This window comes from Gekko japonicus, unplaced genomic scaffold, assembly GCF_001447785.1.
Source record: "Gekko japonicus isolate JY-2015 unplaced genomic scaffold, Gekko_japonicus_V1.1 scaffold827, whole genome shotgun sequence".
Taxonomy (NCBI): Eukaryota; Metazoa; Chordata; class Lepidosauria; order Squamata; family Gekkonidae; genus Gekko; species Gekko japonicus.
The window spans coordinates 579,835-598,017 of NW_015174867.1; the positions used below are offsets into that span (position 1 = coordinate 579,835).

Sequence of the window (18,183 nt, forward strand, 5' to 3'; positions counted from 1 at the left end):
GAAGGAGAACTGTTACCACAGTTACTTGGGGATCCAGTCCATGGGCACTGCATATGCCTATGGCTATTTTATGGGTAGGAAAAGGGAGACGTAGAACTGCTGTCCCAATTTAGTAATGGGGGTGGACTGACATCAGATAAAGCTTCCTTATGCTGAATTAAAAGGTCCAATTTTAACCACCAAAAGGCTATGGCATTAAGATTGCCAACATCCAGGTGGCTCCTGGAGATCTCCTGCTATTACAGTTGATCTCCAGATGCCCAAACTTGGTTCCCTTGGAGACAATGGCTGCTTTGGACCGTCAATTCTATAGCATTATACTCTTGTCTGAAGTCCCTCCCCAAATCCCACCCTCCCAAGGCTCCACCCCCAAATTCTCCAGGTATTTCCCAACTCAGAGCAGGTAACCCTATATGGCGAGAACATGAGACTTGCACGGAAAAAAGCCACGTGAGATGGAAGCTGCAGTAAGAAGGACAACTGAGCACAATGGAGCGAAAAAGCTATCTTGGTCCAAACCTACTTGTTCTATCACTCTGCTATGGGCCTTTGGCAAATGGGCTGCTCGCTCTCAGTAATGTGCTCCTGCACAAAGCAGTTCATGCTTCACAAGGACAGCAGCTTGTGGCTATGATTCAAAGAACCATATGGTGAGCCCCTGTTCTGAAAGCTATCCTCAAACTCAGGGGAACTGGGAGCAGCCTCCAATCCAGGTATCTGAAAAACCACCAGTACCTACAGTGACAGCAGTCATTGTTAAGAAGCCCTCTGTAGTTACGAAAAGTAAAGATACCATATGCCGTAACACAGATACTACTTCCCTGCAAAGTGAACAATAAGCTCTCACCCCGAAATAATTAGCCACCATCACATTAGAGAATCATTTTGAGTCAGATTTCATTCCATAAAGGCCCAACCTTTAAGCATTAAAAGATTTCCCCTTATTCTTCCAAACACAGAGAAATGATCTGCATTTCGTGCAAAAGGTTCTTGATTTACAGACTACCTCACTGGTGAAAGTGATGGCATTTGTGATCCAAGAAAACACACAATCTTCAAGCATGTCTTTACCAGTGCTGCCATCTGTTGGTTCAAACGATATTCTTCAGACTTTAGAAAAAGCTGTTGAGAGTGAACCAGCCAAAATAATGCAAAAGGCTATTAAGAGTAAAATGTAATTTTTCAGACCCTGAGTGGACAAAGAAACACAGAAGGGAGGGTGGAGAGAACAACATTATTTTCTAAAAAGCAAATGAGTAATTAGGTTTTTTTACAGTACATTTCAGATCAGCAAATTTATTGTGTGTTTCCAGGAACACCCTTTATATAAATATTGGTGACTAGCTTAAAACCACCAGATCTGGACAAATAATCTGGTTTTACACACAGATTCATAAAAACCAACATGCCTGATACTGCCAATAAATACACAAACATTAGGAAAATGGGAGTGTAACATGGAGCAACTCTTTAAATGCTTTGCAGTGCCATCCTAAGCAGAGTTACTCCCTTCTAAGTCCACTGAAGTCAATGGGCTTAGAAGAGTGTAACTCTGCCTAGGACAGCACTGTTGGTGTTTAGAGGAAGAACTATGCCAGCAGCTGCTTATCTGAACAGAAAGGGGAGGGGGGGGAAAGAAGTGTGAGGGAGCAAGGAAGTACTTAACCCTCCCCAGGTGGCCACTGATCCAGATCAATTTCTGCCTTTGCAAACAAACACCTGGAATTCCATGGCAAAGGGGGATATTGCTTGGATGAAGGAATTTGAGGGGGAAATGGAAGGGTTAAACAGGTCCTCGTCCCTTGGCTTTCTAAAATTCCAAACTGCCCTTTTCCCTCTATAAAGAACCCTGCTGGGCCAGCTCAATGGTCTATCTAGTCGAGGAGCCAGTTTCTCACAGTAGCTAACCAGATGCCATGGAAGAGGTACAGAGGTCAAAGCTTCCCTCCATTGTTTCTTCTAGCAACTGGCATTCAATTGCCTAGGAACATGGAGGTCCCATTGGGCCCTTAAAACTCTTAAGTCATTTATAGACCTACACAGATCGGAAGGTCTGTAGTTCGGCAGTTCAAGACCCTAGTGCTGCATGATGGAGTAAGCTCCCATTTCTGACCCCAGATCCTGACAACCTAGCAATTCCAAAGCAAGAAATTGCAAGTAGAAAAATACGTACTGCTTTGGTGGGAACATAACAGCGTTCCATGCACCTTGGCGTTTAGTCATGCCAGCCACCTGACCACGGAAACGTTTTTGGACAGCGCTGGCTCTTTGGCTTGGAAACGGAGATGAGCACCACCCCCTAGAGTCAGATTCGACTGGCTTTCAAGCAAGGGAAACCTTTACCTTACACCTTTTAGGTAAATTCTATAGAAATGACTGTTGGCACTTTCTTATATGTAATGTGTAGTTCTGCCCTAAGCCTTCGATAACTGAAAGCTGGGAGAGATGAACACCAGTGTTTGTTTGGAACATTCAGTTCTTTTGAACTTGCACATCACCTTGTGGAGGAGGTACAAAAGTTCAGCTTCTGGTTTTTACACAAAAGAAAATGTTATAACTCACCAGCATATCTCTTTCTTTTACTTGTTTAAATCATCCTAAACACTTTGGCAGCGGTTGAAGCCAAAGAACACTAAGCCCTGGATATTTATTGATTTAGATCTTTATACCCTTATTTTCTCCCTAATGGGGACCCACAGGGGCTTCCATCATTCCCCCCTCCCCACCCTTCTTTCCTCACAACAAAAATCCTGTGCAGTAGGTCAGGCTGAGAGAGACTGGCCCAAGGTCACCCAGGGAGCTTTTGTGACTTCAAGATCCTAGTCTAGCATTCTAGCCCCTACAGCATGCTGGCCTACGAAAAGAAATACTCAACTCTCTCTCTGGAGCTGCAACTGTGAGAATAATACAGTTAGGCTGTTGCAGATCTTACCTTTATTTCTTTAAAGACCAGGACTCCCCACATTGCAGCTATAAAGCCAGGACCCTGAATAACAAGCGTAATATATAATAAATACTTGTAGTATAATTTGATTGTGAGTTGAATCATTTGCATTTAGTCTTGCTCATAATCATGCATTTAGTATACTGTTGCTCATAATCATGTCAGGGAAAAGGAAATGGGAACCTTCTGAGGAAAATGTGTAAGACCTGCAAGTAGCGTCATTAGGTCAGTCCAGCAATAGGCTTAATATTTCCTACAGGCCAATAGTAAAATAATCTCATTATTTCACATGGGTCAACAGGCTCTATATTAATCTGCCTATTTTTATTTTGTCCTTCCTCCAAGGAGATTAGGGTGATGAGTATGGTCCTTCTCCCAATCATTTTATCATCTCAACAGTTCTTTGAGGAAGGATACACTGCTAATAGTTGAGCTCAACAGTTCTTTGAGGAAGGATACACTAAGGTCCATTTCATATGGGATCTTTAAACTGCTTTGGCTTCTGAAGACAAATGGATTTCTTAAAGGTTTCACACACCTTAAGGGTAAAATGCCTGCAGATAATGAAGCTTTAATCCAGGTTTTCCAAAACCTGTTTTGATACAATTCTTTGTGTTGCTCATTCCCTTTAAGATGTGTGAAAACTTAAAAAAAACACACACACCTCTTTGTCTTCAGATGCCAAAGAGGGCTAAACAGTCCGTAGGGACTTTAGAGAATTTGTGGCCTAAGGTTACCCAGCAAGTTTCAGTGCAGAGTGGGGGTCTGAATCTGGGTTTCTTTGTTCCTAGTCTGGTCAATAAGCTACACTGGGTCTCTAAATAAAATGAATGAATAAAATAATTACAACTTGCAAGCATACCCAAATCTCTCCACTGAGAGCCAAAATGTCTTATTTATTTATGTGAGGCTGGCTGTAACCCCTCAGCGCTTGTGAGTTCTTGGGGTCAGTTCCAATTTAACACAGGTTCAACAAAAACTACAGTGAGCTCCAACTTCCTTTCCTAAGTTATGATGGAGGCCTAGATCCAGTGGCAACACTTGTGCTACTTCAAATCTTCCTATACAAATCCCCTGTGATTTCTGTCCATACCAAATCAAGTGAAGGATCATGGATCCAATACATAAAAACACTTTCCTGGGAGTAAACCTCACTGAATAAAATGGGTCTTAATCTGAGTAGACATGCTAAGGATTGTTCTCTATGACGCTTCAAACATAACCCAACACCTGCTTATGCATTTACTGCAGATTTGCTCCAGATTATATGCACTGTGGCTCTTGATGCTGAAAAAGCCACCAACAGCCCAGCACCATAAATCTTGCAATAGTATTACTTGTTTGTACAGACCACAAAATAACTCCCCAAGAATCCTTGGTGGCATGAACAGGTCAGTTTCAGAAGAGTAGGGAGTGCCTATAGTTTGCCACTGTAACCCACCTGGTTGCACCACATTCGAAATAAATCATTCTTATGAAAACTGCTTCATTCCGAATTCCTTTTCTCCTTCTTCCTATCATCATTCTCAAACTGTTTTTCAAGGTTTTCCCATTTCAGTTATTCAGGACTGAATAGGCATTCATGACCGTAACAGAGAGAAAACGCTCTCTATTTTTAGTACTGTGATACCCAATAGCCAGCATATTTACTGAAACTTCTTTTCAATTGTCAGGCTTGAACACTGAATACTGAGCACCAGCACACTAGATCTCAGTATAGAAACTTCTTTTCAATTGTCAGGCTTGAATTCAGTTGCACCAGCACACTAGATCTCAGTACAGCTCAAAGTAGCTTTGATTTTCCTCTGTCTGGAGAAGGACAAAATGTTGTGTGACAAACAATGGCCACCCAGGCAACTTTGAAACTTACTATAATTTACTGTACCTTCTACATCAACAGGACAAGGACAAGTGTGGGACCCTGTGATGAACTGCGTGTGGAAGGGGAGGAAGCAACAGATTCTTTTTATTCCTTTGCCCCACCCCTCTTCTTTTTGTGGGAGAAAAGGGGAAGAAATAAAGGTAATAATTTGCTCCTTCTTCCCTGCTCAAATTGCTAAATTTCTCCTGCCTATGACCACTTCAGATTTTCCTTTGTCCCCAAGGTAGCCACCAGAGAAAGATTTCTTCCTCAACCTCCCACCATGGTGACTTCAGACAAAAAGGAAGATTAGTCTTCTTTTGCTCCTAGGTGACCAAAGGTGTATGAATTTGGGCTCAAGAGACAGTACATATGGCCCTGTTCACAACCCCCCACACAAGTAGCTTGAAGAGGGAAGAAGGTATAATAGGTGTCATACTCATTCTTCCCCCTCCACTTATGCTCCCAAAGCACTCCAATGCCCTTGGAATCTCCTTTACACACAATCAAACATGCTGGCACGGGTCACCTGTTTTCTAAAAGCAGGGAGCCATCATGTGAAACCAGAATTCAAGTGTTTGAGATGAAACGACATTCTGTTAAAACAAAAGGGAAATGAAAAGAACTAACTGGAATGAATTCCTTAAGGCTGCCTGCAAAACTTCCAAAGCAAAGGCAGTTCAATATATGAAAGGGGCCACAGTTTACCATATTATTTCATGAAGAAATGTATTTCAGAAGTACTTACCGCAGTGATTATTGGAAAGCTGACCACGGCACTGAGGTAACGATTTGCTAGGAACCAACAGCAATTGGCTATTGCCCACAGTAAACCAGAAACAAATCCTAACAACAGATGTGAATATATTATATAATACATTCTACCACTTATCCTATGGATACTATGTAGCAAAAACATGCATGCCACATTAAGAAGATCTGCTACAACAGGATAAGGGTGCCTGGTAGGCTTCTCACCTCCCCTTCATATGTGGCCCTAGATTAGATTCACAGTAAACCAGAAACAAATCCTAACAATGAGAATACATTATATAATACATCTACCACTTATGCTATGGATACTATGTAGCAAAAACATGCATGCCACATTAACAAAAGAATACAGTCTTAATAGTGTTGAGAATCCCTTGGCACTTCTGAAATTCTGAGAAACGGTAGTGGGCACCAACACGAAATGGCTGCCACAGTGGGAGGAAACCACAAATGTTTGGGGGTTTATTTATTTAAAGCATTTTTATGCAACCTTTCCACCCAAGTAGGGCCCCTGAGGCAATAAACATTAAAACAGCATTTAAAATAAGGTACATATTTTTTGAATAAAGCATGTAAACATACAAACAGAACGCCACAAGCAGAGAGGAGGAACAGTAAGAATTACTGGGGGCACACCAAACCAAACAAGAAAGTCTTCACGTGCTGGCAGAAGGCTACAATAGAGTGAGACAGATGAATCTCCCTGGGAAGGAAGTTCCAAAGTTTTGACAGCATGACCACAAAGACCCTTTCTCAGACGGGACACTTGAAGCAGAGCCTCTGAAGATTATTGGAGTGGACAGGTAGGGTCACACTGAAGAAGGTGATCCTTCAGGTATGCTGGCCCCAAGGTATATAGAGCTTTAAAGATCAACACAAGCACTTTGAATTGGGACTAGAAGCAAGCTGAGAGCCAGTGTAGATGGGACAAGACTGGAGTGAAATGGTACCTACAATCCGCTCCAGTCAACATTCTGGCCTCAGCATTTTGCACCAACTGTAGCTTTCATACAGTCTTGAAGGGCAGCCCAACACAGAGCACACTGCAGTAGTCTAACCTAGATGCTACCAGGGTATGCACCACAGTGAGAAGACCCACCCAGGAAGGGTTACAGCTGGCTCACCAGTCGAAGGCAATGAAAGGCACCATTGCCACCTCTTTATCCAACAGGAGGCTTGGGTCCAGCAGCACCCCCAAGCTACAAAGCAGGGGTGTGCAATGTTTTTTTAATCAGTATTTTCCAGTTTGGGTCCAACAGATCCGAGAAGAAACAATTCAATTAAAAAAACCAGCCTGATCCTGGGGCTGTCTTCTGCATTCCCTTTAAACTTTAAAGTAGAAGCACAACAAACAGCCAAGAGGCGGGAGCAATCTGCTCACTCCTCTCCACTGTTTTCAGATCTATCCAGTAATTCCCGAATATATCTGGGGTTTTTTCAGGATTTTTTTTTGTTTTCCCAAGAAAAGCTGGATACATTTGGAATGCCGGACTCTAACCGAAAAATACCAATAAGCTATTATTCAGGTAGATTTTCAGCTCGAGGAGATCTGAATGCACATCCATACTACAAACCTATTCTGGTGGTGGTGGGTGCAACCCCATCCAGAACAGGTAATTCCTAGGTCAATCCCCAGTAGCACCTCCGTTTTGTTGGAATTGAATTTCAGTTTGTAGGCACTCATCCACCCCAAGTCTGCCTCCAAACATCTGTTCATGGCTTCCACAGCCTTCCTAGGATTTGCGGGAAGTGCACGGTAGAGCTGAGTTGTCATCTGCATATTGGAGGCAACGCAACTCAAATCTCCAGATGACCTCTCCCAGCCACTTTACATAGATTTTGAAAAACATGGGGGACAAGACAGAACCTTGCAGGATCCCGCAGGCCAGAGGCAAAGGGGCAGAGCAGTAGTTCCCCAGCACCACACTGTGAAACCAACCTTTGAGATATGACCAAAACCACTACATAACAGTGCCTCCTAGTCCCAAGCCTGAAAGTGTGTATGTGTGTGTGTGTGTGGGTGACGTTTTATTGTTGTATGATGTTGTAAGTACATATTGTAAGCCACCTTGAACCATGGGGGAAAGGAGTGAAATGTTTTAATAAATTAATTAAAATTAATACCCACACCAAGTTCAAGGAAACCTGTTTCTCTAGTCTGTGCACAGTGCTGATTGGCTGACGCTTGCACCAGTCACAAAACCTGGCTGCCCCTCTTCTCAAACCAATTCTTCAATCATTAAGAACCTTGTGTAAAATGGGAGTGAGCATTAAACAAATCTTTAATCAGCTAAACAAATAATTTGCTAGACACAACAAGGATCCTGCCTGAAGCATGGAAGGAAAGGCAAAGAGGAAGAGGCAATCAGTACTGGATCTGGAGGCAATGTCTACTGAGGAACAAAGGAGGCAATGGGGGAAGGAGCTGAGCTCACCCCACAGCGAGGAAACCTGCAACATAGCTGTGAAAATACGAGCACATTCTATGTTGAATGAGCCTTCCAGATCTATCACTATTTTTATGTATTTAATACAAAACACTAAGCATCAATAATTCCCATAAATGTTTCTAGTTTCTAAGATCTCTGGCTTCAGAAGGATTTATGTAAACTGTGTACAGAATGATAGGTTTGGGGTATTCATTCAAACGCCATTTAAAGATTAGTACATTCACATTACAGAGCTGCAGCAGCATATGTGATAGAAAGTTGTAATTACAATAACAGAATATGGATTTCAGCATCATACCTGGGATTATGGCTTCAGGATACACTTTAGGATGACTTTTCATTACTGCACAGTAGATCAAAAAGTAGACGGTACTTGTAAGGAAGATGCCACTAAAGTGCGCAAAGACATAATCTAAATCTGAAACAGAAATGCAGATTTTGCACATTGCTACGTATGTGGCAAACAAAATACATTTTGAGAATTCACCAAAGATTATACCAAAAATATCATACAACCTCGCAGCTTTCTAGAAAGCATGATCACATTGATGGAACAGGCTCACACCCTAAATATACAGATTTAAAGCCTCCTGCATTTTTGTTAAATAAAGATGTTGGCGGAATCATACGTAGATGTATTACGTACATCAACTCATGTATAGATATTATCATAGATATCTCATTACTCTGATCTCAAAGTGTCATCAGTTGTAGTCCCATTCAGGGGAGAGGGAGTGGGGATATAAATTTGATAAATGAAAATAAATAAATGCTTCCATATCCTTTACAAAAATCATCACTACTACAAATTCTGTGACCAGAATCTGCTACAGCAGACTCGCTCAATATGGGGAGCTTCTAGACCACAAAGACTTAAGTGACTGTGGTGCTGTGATCTGTTTATCAGCCACCACCAATTTTCCCTCTAAACTGTGGAATCTTGTGAACAAAAATTCTACTTTATGAGCTACTGCCATTAAAGTTGTGAGTGAGCAATTTGGCTACTGCATAAATTAGTTTGCTCTGGAGCCATACTTCCTGAGCTAAGACAAAAATGTGTGAGCCAGAGGCTAAAAAACTGTGAGCTAGCCCACACTAAGCTTAGAGGGAACACTGGTCACCACTATGGAGGCCACTTTCTGAGACACCTGCTGCCACCAATCAACAAGCCAATTGAGCAGATGGACATGTTGGACATACAGAATTTCTGGGAGTTTCTACAAGTCAACTGCCTGCAGTGGGGCATACTGGCGGAGGCATGTAGGATGGAGGAAGCAAAGGAAGATATGGAGAATCTCCGCTCTTCCTCTTCTCTGCCCCTTTCCTTCTCTATAAATTAGCACAATCCCTTTGTATACTTTACATTCAAAAATGTCTCATCTGCCTTTACCAAACTGACTCGCTCCTGTATATGTCGTTCCATTTCTTCGGCCATGATCCTTGATGTAAAGCACAGGCACAAAACTAGAACCGTACAGTATTCCAGCTATCACAGCCAGGGAACAGCCTCTTAGAGAAAAGAAATACAAAGATAATCCAAATTCATTTCTTGAGTTATACTGCTTCCTGTAGATTCACAGGCTGTCACAGAAAATAACTGTTTATGGTATTCCAAGAACTGCTACCTGCTGAAGTCAGAGCTCTGAAAACTATAATGGCATCAGTGTAACTAATTCTCAGTGTGACCCCATCTATGGATACTTAAATCCAGAATTTGGAACCATGGACAGACAAGGCAGATGTTTCCACAAACTTGAGAAAAGCCCCAAGTATTCTGGTTAATCAAGTAGTGGATAACAAAGCTTTTACTGTAGTACCTCACATGCAATGGTATTACGGCAGGGTAGAGGGCATTCACCAGAAAGAAGAAAAGAACTTACATAATTCTCTTTCCTGATGGAGAAAGATTGTCCACCCATGATACATCATTTCGGTTTTCATTCCTACGTTCAGAAGTATTGATTGACTATTGATAAAATGAAAGTCACCGAGATTAAGATTTCTGAAAACAATAATTCAAGTGTACATTTTACTAGATACTATAACAATACGTTTAGATAGGAAAAACAGTCTTTACAACTTAGCATGCTCCTCCAGAATTCCCAACTGGTGTCTCTCCAGATTTTCTTGCCAAATATCAAAGGAAAGACATACTCCAATTTTCCACTGCTGTTCTTACCTCCTAATTAGGAAGATTTTTTCTTGATATTTAACTGATTTTATGACATCTTTTATAATATTCTGCTTTTAATTGTTAGCTGGCTTGGTGGCCCTCTTTGGGCCAAAAGCTAACTTCTATTAATTCATTGTTACCTATCTTCAGTGGATAAGAATTGTACTGTGGGCATACCTTCCTTTACTTTTGTGGAATTCAAAATATACCTCCAGGCCCTGACATCTGTCTAGAGAAAAGATAGGCTCTTAAGAATGCAAGTGGCCTCATTTGGTTCCTGTTACCCTCACTAACTGCAAATTTATTCTAGATCTTTCATATTTCTATGAAGATTTCCCCATTTGTAATGAATCTCTTGAATAATGGGAAGTACCAGTGAATTCTAGGCTCCAGAGGCTAGTTCACACATGCATGTACATCACATGATTGCTCAAAACTTGATCAGTTGTCACATGATGCGTGAACAACATTCATACAGAAGTTTTGAGATGGCAATGGGCAATGCAGAAATGCTCTCACTGGTGATTAATTTTGGTAATGAGCAGTTCATCATTTGATGCTGCTTATGAAGAACATCCTTGTGAGAAATTGCCAGAGAAATTACCAAAAAGGAGACAGCACTGTTTTCTGAGTATCTGATAAAAAGATGCCCTCAATACAACCTAAATATCATTAGTCTCTTGGGTCACAGTATTGACTCACATCCAGTTTGCTATCCAGCAACCTTTTTCAACAATGAAACTGCTTTACCAGATTTCTCTCACCTACATTTGAATTTTGGGCTCTTTTCTGTCACATATACATTGGATTGGATTGCATTTTTAGCAGAACCTGCTACAGCTCTCTTCTCTAACATATTTGCTAGTCCTCCACCATCTATTTCCACTGAACTATCAATGAAAATTTTTAAAAGCATCAGACCCAGAAATGAGCCCTGCAGAACTTCATTTGAATCAGGGGAACAGGGAAGTTGGGGGCTTCCTAGGAGTTAACTCAAAGCCTAGGAAAGATGTGGAATAATTCATGGATTTGTGCTTTCTTTCAGTGCAGACACATACCCTCACTGTTTTAAAGTAGTAGAAAAAATGAAATACTTACATGTTCTCTTAGTAATGGAGTGCTTTCTGATGATGAAGAAGAGCTCTGAACATCAGTTTTTACAAAAAGAAACAGGATAGTGCTGCAAAGGAAATGATTTCAAGCAGCACATTCATAATGACATAGCATATTAGATATATAAAAATTATGCAGACTATATTTCAAGCATATATCTTTTCCTCAAATTGTAATACATTTTTAGTATCTATAAAATACTTCCCGAGCATTAATAAATCTTCTACACACATGTACACAAACTCTAAATACCAATATGCATATATTTTATATACGTCTCATCTAATGATGTTTTAAAAATTGTTATTAATAAAAGGGAGATTTTTAAAAATACCTTAACACTGAAAGTCCAGCTCCAACATAATTTAAGACTGGGTTTGCCACAATTTCTGGATCAATTCCAAACCAGCCAAACCTGTTTCAACCAAAAAAGAACTCCTTTGAAAGTTCTTGAAATTAAATAACAGAGGGAAGGAAAAACAACATTAGATTGGCATACTCAGATTGTCTCTGGGAATGGTAATAAGAACATAAGAAGAAGCCTGAGGAGTCAGACCAGTGGTGCACCTAGTCCAGCATTCTGTTTCACACAGCTGCCAACCTCTTGCCCTGCAGGGCCAACAACCAGGGCACAGAGACCAAGGCCTTCCCCCGCTGTTGCCTCCTGGCACTGATATTCAGAGGTTTGCTGCTGCCCCTGTATGTGAAGGTTCCCTTCACCCACCATGGCTAGTAGCCACTGATGGACCTCTCTTCCATGAATCTGTCTAACCCCCCTTTTAAAACCACCTGTGTTCATGACCATTGCCACTGGCAGTGAATTCCACAATTTAATTACCCATTCTGTATGTCTTGAACCTATTTTTCAACAATTTCACTGGGCCTGGAGAGGAAGAAAAAGCTCTCTCCTATCCACTTTCTCCACACCACACATAACGTTATGAATCTGTCATGTTCCCCCTTTGCCAGGGCTCTAGTCGGGGGGGAGCTCTCAGGTACGGAGCTCTGGAAGAGAACCTCTAGGGGGCGGGGCGGTCACGTGGTGAAGCCCCGCCCCCTTCTTTACCCCGCCCTCTGCTTCGATCCTCATTCCGTTTGGGAATGAGGATGAAGCAGGAGGGTAAGTAGCCGGGCCTTCTGACACACTTCCGGTGATGTCAGGGGGTGTGGCCTTCTGTCACTTCCGGTGATGTCAGGGGGCGTGGCATATGCAAATAAGTTATGCTAATGAGTTATGCTAATGAGCTCCGGCAGCTCTTTTTCTACAACAAGACCCCTGCCCTTTGCTATCTTTTTTCTAAAGTCCCAGACACTTTAGCCCTTTCTCATAAGAAAGGTGCTCCAACCCCTTTCTATCTTGGTTTTCTCTTCTGTACTTCTCTCCAGCTCTGCAATATTCTTTTTGAGGTATAGCCTGTGACTAGGATCCCATATTTCCATTGCACAACTTATTACAAGTAAACAATAAGACAAATGCTTTTCATAAGAAACTTGATTTATTTGTTGTAAATATTTAAGTTAATCACAAACACATCAATTACTATCTAGTTAGGTATGTAGCAATTTTACCTTGAACTCGCCCAACCAGTTAGCAAGTTAAAAGAAGCCCAGATTAAGAGCCCAAGGCCCAGCCCAATGGTTTTAACAATGGGGACCACTGTTACATTACCTGCAATATGAAAAACACAAAAGCAAAATATGTCACAATTAGACGCTGATTATATAGATGAAAAATAACCCATTAGCATCTTTGGCTTGGGTCCCACTATCTTTTTCACCCACTCAATTAATCCCCCTCCTTACTGCAGCCTCTTTCCTACATGTTTTTTGTCCATGCAGGTCCCATTGTCCCCAGAACAGTCTTTTTGGTGGTCAGAGTGGATTCCCTCCTCTCTTTCAACAGCAGAAAAGTGGGTTAGATCCAAGTCTTTGATTACAATACACATAATTGCACCGTTTCCCTTGCTCGAAAGCCAGTCGAATCCGACTACAGCAGGCGGTGCTCATCTCCATTTCCAAGCCGAAGAGCCAGCGTTGTCCAAAGACTTTTCCATGGTCATGTGGCCGGTATGACTAAATGCTGAGGTGCACGGAACACTGTTACCTTCCCACGAAAGTGGTACCTATTTTTCTACTTGCAATTTCTTGTTTTTGAACTGCTAGGTTGGCAGGAGCTGGGGCCAGAGATGGGAGCTCACTCTTTCATGCGGCACTCAGGTCTCAAACTGCCAAGCTACCAACCTTCCGGTCTGCAGCTTGATACAAAAACTATCAGCTCAATATAAACCAAGTCCAGAAACTCCCAACATCTTAAATAAAATAATTACTACATCTGTCATTCTTTTTTCCAGCTATGTTGAAATTCTTTCTAACACTCACTTAATTAAACACAGAATCTCAGTCAGAGGGGAAAATGGCTATCATATCCATTCAACACCCATAAGCACAATTTAGAAACATACAAGTAACTGAAAGTATAAAAACTGTCAATCGTTAGGAAGATATACTTAGGAATACACCTTCTGCATGCAACAGTTATGTAATAAAATACTTCAAGCAGACTTTCTCGTACTGAATTACACAACAGTCGGTAGGTAAATGCAAGAATAGGTCACAATATTTATAATGTATTTTCTGTCCCAGGTCTAATTACTATATTTTATGGTGTGATGTTATCCCACTCTGTGATCTGTAAATTTACATGAGTGATTCTAGTTACATTCCAAAAAAATCAGGAGTATTTCAGCATTACCTGTAGCCCATAAAAAGCCCCCAACCATAGCAAGAGGCCAAAATCTAGGGCAGTTCTGAATAAGGTTGACGATTAATGAAACTATCCAGATAGAAGTGCAGAGAATCCACTGGAAGAACATCCCTAGAACACACAAAACGCCCAAATAGCTAAGTTCCATTGATATCACAACATTATCATTCTACAAAAAAGGATAGCAAATCATACTGAATTTAAACCTGTATTATAAAATGCTAAAGTGGTGATGAAGTCTCTTGTAGCGATTGATTGAGCTAACATCATGGAATGTTTACCGACTGCTCAAAGAATGCTGCTATCAACAATCCAAGTAGCTGCTGGGCCACAAATTTGAGCTGTCATATGTCAATTGCAGGAAGTGCCTTTAAGAATTTATGTAAAAGAGAGAATTGTTATAGGTGCAATTTCCCCAATGCAGGAGTTCCATTAACTGGCAGTACTAAGGGAACAGTAAAGGCCATTGAATCTCACAAATTAATCTGAACTAAATTGCCTGTCCTTTGCTTTAGGACTGCTAAATTGAATAACAAGACTAATCACCTGTATTGTCCTTTCAGTGTTCAAAGCATTTCACATACACAGTCACTGTAATATTTACTACATGCCTGTAAGGAGTCCTTTTTAGGAGAAAGGTGGGATAAAAGTTTTAAAGATAAAATGTGAAATAAATTGTAGACGGGGGAGCTACAGCTGAGAGTGAGTGGCTTGTCTAAGGCCTTCTACAGCTAAATGAGACCTGAACTGCTAACCTCCCAAGTCACAGCAAATACTCCTAGCCACTAGGCTATACCCACTCCATTTGCAAGGTCTGCTCCTGCCTTAGAAAGACATAGAGGAAATATGGGCTACACAAGCCTGTTGATACAATGACTCATTTTTCATTCTATTTATAAGGATAACTCTTTAATTACAACTAGTTCATATGGAATCTATCTACTTAATTTATTCATTTGAAACAAGTTGCCATTTGTCAGTATGTGAATATGACGCGACATGTGTATGAAGTAGGAATAAGAACATTTAAAGTTAGCACAAATTGTTTACCATCACCAGTGTCAAATTTCTTAACCGGTACAAAGTTTGAGCCAAATAACAAGACTGCTATTGCTGATGAGGTGAAACCAATGGTTAGATCTGTCCCATTGCTGCTGGTGGAACTGTTGCTTCCTTGCCAGCTGCCCATCTCTGTCCTTAGCAATGACATGACTTCTTTCAGGAATGGCTTCAATTCCCTTTCTTCCTGGCTGCTTCTGGAAATAGAGAGAAGAGAAAAACAAATGGTGTTGTTGGGCAAATAATCAACGCTGACAATCACAACAGTATTGATATATTCCCCTACATGGTCTACTGTGGCAAATATTATGAATACTGCTCTATTGGATAGCTAACTGACTGCTCCCCACATAGAGAACATAAGGCAGAAAGCACTGGCTTCTACAATGGATGCTCGGTGGGACTCTCCAGGTACGCAGAAAACCATGACAGTAAATTAACCAAAAGAAACGGAGTCTGGGAACCAGCAGCATGATAATCAAAACAAAATCTGCTCCAGAAGGGATAGAATGCTGAAAACAACTGAAGTGTCATTTAAAGGGGGGAAAGGTGGGGGATTAGCCCACTCAAGCCCTGAGAGTTTACAAAATCTTAGCAGGGAAGATTCTGAAAGGAGGGTGACACCACATGGGAGGCCTCCATGGATGGAGCGGCTGCCCGCTCCAACTGGTGAGCGTGAGTTTTTAAATTTTTATTTGAATTTTATTTTTGTGACATCAGTGCCCCCCAACTTATTTAAAGGCCCCAGAATTTAAAAAATCCTGGCTATGGGCCTGCTGACATTTACAAATTGCTTTCCCCATGATTCCTTGTGGGCCCTCAGATTTTTCTATAACAATGACTATCCAAATACTGTTCACACTATTCCCCAATAAGGGCAGTTTTTGCATTTTTCTCCTAATCAGATGTACACTTTCCATATTTACATTTCACTCTGTACTTCCCTCTGTATTTTGTGGCCTCTTGACCCTGCTTTCTCTCCCCCCCCCCAACTTCCTACATAAAATGACCGCATAGAGAAAATCCATTCATAATATCTAAAGATCATAAATCTTATTTCGTTTATAATAGCATAAATTGGTGCAATAGATGAACCTACCCCTCTGGAATTCATGAATGCTGAGCAGAAACTACAGTATGGACTAGCTTCAGAGCAAATTGTTTCACACAAACTGTTTCCTCTTGAAACATATTTTGGAAAATAAAATATTTAATCCATGACAGCTTTCACTGCAATGCACACAGTGATCTATCAACCCAGAATAAACTAACAGGAAGATACAGCCAAATTTAGGCACATTTATGTCCCATTGGTTTCAATGGGAGAGTAACTCAACAGGACCCCAAAATGCTTAACTGGGGCCAGATCTTTCCTAAGTAATAGCAGCCAACATGCTGTTCTCTGTATGGGGGGGGGGGGGAACAGATGACCACACTTTAATTTCATGCAAGAAAAGCAGGCTGTTGGGATTATAAATCACTTTCCCAGGTGTATTTTACAAAATTAGAGAAAAAATACTGATAATTCAGGATGAAATTATATCTTATGATTTGCTAAAATAATTTACTGTCCTGGGTTTAAATCCTGGTTTTTGAGGTTGCAGGTTAAGTTTTCAAAGGTTTTTGCCTCTGAATGCAACACAGATCTAAACTGTTAGATATTGTATATGTAGTATCTTCTCCTGCACTGAGAGTAATAGGAACTCACCAAGAACTGGCCAGTGAATGAATAAATTTACAAAGTTAGGATACCATGTAATTATCTACTTCTCACTAAATCCCCTATTCTGTTCTATTTTATAATCATTCGACGTCCCCCTTACAGAAACTGCCAATGCCGGTACTGAATTTCCCACCTCTGATTACAGCTAGTGGTGTCCTGCATAACATCCCTTTATCTTCCCATTAAGGCCGTGGGGAGCTTAGTCTGAATGAACCAGTGGATTTTTATGTTGAGGGAGGATTTGATCCTTTGAATCTACTCACAACTCTGGGCAGGAGAGGCTCATTACAACTGATTGACCCAAGGTCATCCTGTAAATTTCATGGCACAGGGAGGAATTTGAAATCCTCCTACTAGGATACACTTTAAAGAGTTTATTTTAATAGATAATAATAGTTATCATTTAATTTTGGCCTGTTGAAACGCTGGCTTTGATTGTTCTTTCCAGTTCTCAGTTCAGAACTTACTTACTTCCGCCTTTCAAAAACAGTATATTTTCCTTCTTTCCTCGAGATTCCCTGGCAAATCTATTTCTGTCTCCACATATATTTTACTTACAAAACTTCCCTACCAACCCGGCTTCCTGCTCAGACTTTCAATAGTAAACGACAGGAAAGTGCAAAGAACTCCACTCTGTTCTCCTGTCTGGCAGTCCTCTTTCCCCCGTTTGTTTTGGAAACCCAGCAGCCGAGGCTACAATTGGCACTCCACTGATCAGTCCTGTGCTAAAAACCAAAGGAGCAGCACGAAATCTGAAGTATTAAACCCATTCCTGTTATGCTGGCACTCTCGGTAACTCCCTCCCCCATCTGTTTCTGAAACCTCCGCCTTCAAAAATCACGTGCACGCCGGGCGTCAGGAGCTAAGGGCGAAAAAGAAGAGGAGGGGTGCTGGCTTGTTTAAGGTCGTCTGACTGCAGCTGTTGTAAAGGAGGAACGCTTTGTTTCGCGTGTCTCTTCTGATGATGAATAAAAGAAGCTGCTCGAATAGCACTTGCACAGAGAAAACTTTTATTGGATTTTGTATGTTAAAAGGAGTGTCTTCCCCTCCCCCCGTCGCTTTTAGTGCACCTTGAAATCTGCTTGGTATTCCGGCCGTCTAATCTGATTAATTTTGCAGCACGGCCTGAGGACTCTACACACTCCGCACTCGCGGATTCACTATGCAAAGAAACATAATATAATACTTTTCTATACCTCCACTTTTTTTTGGGTACTGAACTTCCAGGGGGTTATGAAGAGTGCTGGGAAACTTGCAAGCTTGTTTATTGTATTTTGGGTTATTTCTGTTGATGTTCAGAATGCTGAAGTTACAAAAAGGGA

General features: G+C 41.2%; 1 protein-coding gene across 1 annotated transcript; it reads right to left on the reverse strand.

The window, feature by feature from the left end:
- Window positions 1-384: 384 nt before the first annotated feature.
- Window positions 385-17,597, reverse strand: TMEM144 (transmembrane protein 144). The gene is made up of 13 exons (XM_015424763.1): window positions 17,420-17,597; window positions 15,130-15,335; window positions 14,068-14,190; window positions 12,885-12,984; window positions 11,650-11,730; window positions 11,301-11,382; window positions 9,910-9,995; window positions 9,420-9,538; window positions 8,328-8,447; window positions 5,554-5,651; window positions 2,933-2,986; window positions 1,072-1,189; window positions 385-717 (listed from the first exon to the last, which is right to left on the reverse strand). Exons 2-12 carry the CDS (start codon window positions 15,287-15,289, stop codon window positions 1,106-1,108), a joined length of 1,107 nt encoding a protein of 368 aa, XP_015280249.1. The 5' UTR covers window positions 15,290-15,335; window positions 17,420-17,597; the 3' UTR covers window positions 385-717; window positions 1,072-1,105.
- Between the last annotated feature and the right edge of the window lie 586 nt (window positions 17,598-18,183).